The sequence below is a fragment of the Thamnophis sirtalis genome, unplaced genomic scaffold (genome assembly GCF_051295495.1).
Source record: "Thamnophis sirtalis isolate CommonGarterSnake01/CBP01778 unplaced genomic scaffold, rThaSir2_p1.2 scaffold_4, whole genome shotgun sequence".
Lineage (NCBI taxonomy): Eukaryota > Metazoa > Chordata > Lepidosauria > Squamata > Natricidae > Thamnophis > Thamnophis sirtalis.
This window is the reverse complement of record NW_028261384.1, coordinates 140203201-140207035: the sequence shown is the minus strand read 5'-3', so window position 1 is coordinate 140207035 and position 3835 is coordinate 140203201. Positions and strand designations below refer to the sequence as shown.

Genomic DNA, 3835 nt, shown 5'->3' with positions numbered 1-3835 from the left:
CTAGAAGAGAGGTGATGCTGACTTCCTACAAAAGGATGGAATATTTTGGGAAATCTTCATATGGCCGAATATTATCTTTCCCTAAAGAAGAAATGGAGCAACATGCTGTTAGAGACAGAAAGCAGACGGGGTCTTTCTTCATAGCCCTCTCCTCCCCCAGCTATTTTGTATCCATTAGGAAAGATGGGATTGAAAATGTACATTCTAAAAACAGGACATGGCCATTTAGGACATCCTAAGATTAACTCGCTCCCATCATTCTAGCAAAAGACACAGAGCTACAATTGCACAACCTCCTAAGTGCATTTCAGGCATTGCAATACAATACAGTTAGCAGAGTTGGAAGGGACCGTGGAGGTCTTCTAGTCCAACCCCCTGCCTAGGCAGGAAACCCTACACCGTTCCAGACAAATGGCTATCCAACATCTTCTTAAAGACTTCCAGTGTTGGGGCATTCACAACTTCTGGAGGCAACTTCTGTTCCACTGATTCATTGTTCTCACTGTCAGGAAATTCCTCCTCAGTTCTAAGTTGCTTCTCTCCTTGATTAGTTTCCACCCATTGCTTCTTTTTCTGCCCTCAGGTGCCTTGGAGAATAGTTTGACTCCCTCTTCTTTGGGGCAACCCCTGAGATATTGGAAGACTCCTATCATGTCTCCCCTAGTCCTGCTTTCTATTAAACTAGACATGCCCAGTTCCTGCAACCGTTCTTCCTATGTTTTAGCCTCCAGTCTCCTAATCCTCTTTGTTGCTCTTCTCTGCACTCTTTCTAGAGTCTCCACATCTTTTCTACATCGTGGCAACCAAAACTGGATGCCGTATTCCAAGTGTGGCCTTCCCAAGGCCTTATAAAGTGGTATTAACCCTTCCTGTGATCTTGATTCTCTCCCTCTGTTGATGCAGCCTAGAACTGTGTTGGCTTTTTTGGCAGCTGCTGCACACAGCTGGCTCCTATTTAAATGCTTGTCCACTAGGACTCCAAGATCCCTCTCCCAATTGCTACTGTTGAGCAAGGTGCCACCTATACGGTCCCTGTGCATTTCGTTTTTATTGCCTAAATGTAAAACCTGACTCTTTTCACCCTTGAATTTCATTTTATTAGATAGTGCATTAAACCAGATGATTTTTTTCTTCCAACAGGGCAAAAACCTAAATGGTGCAAGGGGGATTTAGTAGATATTATCCTGCATTTAGCAGAATTCGCCGTTTATTTCCAAGCCTGGGGCTTTTTTTTCCCCAGGGAGAAAAAAAATAAAGCAAAAAACCGACTGGAGATGCCGGGGATCGAACCCGGGGCCTCATACATGCAAAGCATGCGCTCTACCACTGAGCTACATCCCCTCCCCGTCGAAAGCTCTTCGAATAGACGTAGATAAGGCGCTGACTGCAGAGCACAAAAAAAAATTGAAATTAAATCCACCACGAATTATAAATCTGAATTATCTCATCCTGCGTGCAAATCAGAAGGGGACCTTAGAGGTCTCCTAGTCCAACCCTCTGAAATAGACTTTCTATATATTCAGGAGGGATCACGACTGGAATATCTGATTATAAACTACAAACGAAAGCATAAGCGTATTTCATTGGCTTAAATTTCATGGGTTTTAAAGTTTAATTCGCTTCCTTTAGAAATTAGCGGAGAATCTATCAACCCTCAAGAAGAGGAATCTACATATACATATATATACATATACACATATCTATCTATCTATATCTATATCTATATATCTAAATGCAACGCCCTGCCTTTGCATCGGACGCAGCTCCTTTCTGGAAAACTTGAGCGGCCCTGAAAAGGGCCTTTTCGCCGCCGCATCTCTTCCATTCTGATCCGATCTCCAAATTAGCCGCCGAAGCCGTAAAGAGTCCGGCCTTGGCGCTTCAGGGCGTAGACCACATCCATGGCCGTGACCGTCTTCCTCTTGGCGTGCTCGGTGTAGGTCACCGCGTCGCGGATCACGTTCTCCAGGAACACTTTCAGGACGCCCCGCGTCTCTTCGTAGATGAGCCCCGAAATCCGCTTGACGCCCCCGCGCCGAGCCAGCCGGCGAATGGCGGGCTTCGTGATGCCCTGGATGTTATCCCGGAGAACTTTCCGGTGCCTTTTGGCGCCTCCTTTGCCTAAGCCTTTCCCGCCTTTGCCTCGCCCAGACATGCTTTCAGCTCGCAGGAAACACACAAACTGCCAAAGCGGACTGGGAAGCGGGCTAATATATACCAACCTATCGGACCAGAGGGAAAACTAAACCGGCAGCTTTTTCCCGCCTTTTCCAGGTTGCCTCACAAACAATTGAAATGCCTTAAAAGAAGCGAAGGGCGGGACGGTTCTAGTATTACAGACTTCCGCGTTTCTAATCGACTTGGATTTTATTGAGGAAATTAGGATTATTTGTCCTGAATGTATGTTTGCATTAAAATCAAAGGACCACCAGCATCACAGTTAATTAATAAATAGACAATTTATTAATTATTAAGCATTTACAATTTATATCCTTTATTAAGGTCCCTGAATAAGGAAGAAAGAACTCAGGTTTTTTTTTTTTTGCATTTTTAAAATTTTTTAAACATAAACAACATAAAAAAATTCTCATCCATTACATACAGCATGTCGTTTGGTTACAGGTGTTTTTTTTTTAATGTTTAAAAAATAAAATAAAAGAGCTCAGCTCTCAAGTGAATTCTTGGCCAATGCAAAAGGAATTTGCCACTGATTTCTGAGATATTTTTTTTCCAATTTAGCCTGAAAGTCTGCATTTCCTTGTATATCCCTGTACTAAGCAAGTCTGATTGTTTAGATTTTTAAACTCATATTGTTGCCTCAAAACTCAGGTGCCCCGTGGAACTGATAATAACTTGATCCCTGTATTTGAGACACTTTTTACCTTTGCAAAGGGTGAGGTTTTTTTTGCCTACCTGGAAATACAAACCACCAAGTAATTCATGCAAGGCAAAAAGCATTAATTAAGCATTTATTATAAATCTTTGTGTGGCGGACAGCAACAAATACTACATTTGTGTAGAGGTGTAGATTTGTCTCTAAACTATGTTGTTTCTCTGTCACATAATATAAAGAGCCTCTTGATGTGGGTGAAGGAGGAGAGTGCAAAAGCTGGCTCGAAACTCAACATTAAGAAAACTAAGATCATGGCATCTGGCCCTCTCAACTCCCAGCAAATAGATGGTGGGGCTGCGGCAGCAGTTATTCTAGTGGCGGCGGGGGCTCGTTGGCATCTTCAACGGCAGCCCTGCCCCCTGTGAAAAAAACCGAAAATGGAGCAGATCCACGCAGATGACGTCGCCGCAACAGGACTGGAGGAGGAATTCTGGGAGTTGGAGTCCACAAATCTTAAAGCTGTCAGGTTTGAAGAGCCCTGGGTTTTTTTTCCCTAAAGGGTTAGGGGTGCAAGGATCTTGTAACAACAGCTTTAAGACTTGCGTGCTTCAAATGCCAGACTTTCTGAGCCAACATTTTGGTTGCTAAGCAGGAGCGTTGTTAAGTGATACTGATATTATATAACACTTTTAATTAAGCGGGTACCTTGAATAAACATAACTTTGAGTTTCAAATAATACTGATTTCGTTGTTGTCTTAGGTGACATCTGTGAAAAAAATTCAGGTGCTCAGGCATGAAAATATGCCGCTCAAACACTATACTTTTCTGCTCACACTGAAAAAAAATTAGAGGGAACATTGGGTGGGTGGGGGAGAAATGGATGTGGGGACAGATTTTATTTTCCTGGGCTCCAAGATCACTGCAGATGGGGACGGCAGCCAAGAAATTAAAAGACGCTTGCTCCTTGGGAGGAGAGTTGTGGCAAATCTAGACAGCATACT

At 43.3% G+C, this 3835-nt stretch overlaps 1 protein-coding gene and 1 non-coding gene across 2 annotated transcripts; both read right to left on the bottom strand.

The window, feature by feature from the left end:
• Positions 1-1269: 1269 nt before the first annotated feature.
• On the bottom strand, positions 1270-1341 carry TRNAA-UGC (transfer RNA alanine (anticodon UGC)). The gene has a single exon. It is a non-coding gene; the product is annotated as a tRNA-Ala (tRNA).
• A 455-nt stretch (positions 1342-1796) lies between these two features.
• On the bottom strand, positions 1797-2161 carry LOC106551972 (histone H4). The gene has a single exon (XM_014070144.2). It carries the CDS (start codon positions 2153-2155, stop codon positions 1844-1846), a length of 312 nt encoding a protein of 103 aa, XP_013925619.1. The 5' UTR covers positions 2156-2161; the 3' UTR covers positions 1797-1843.
• Positions 2162-3835: the final 1674 nt, after the last annotated feature.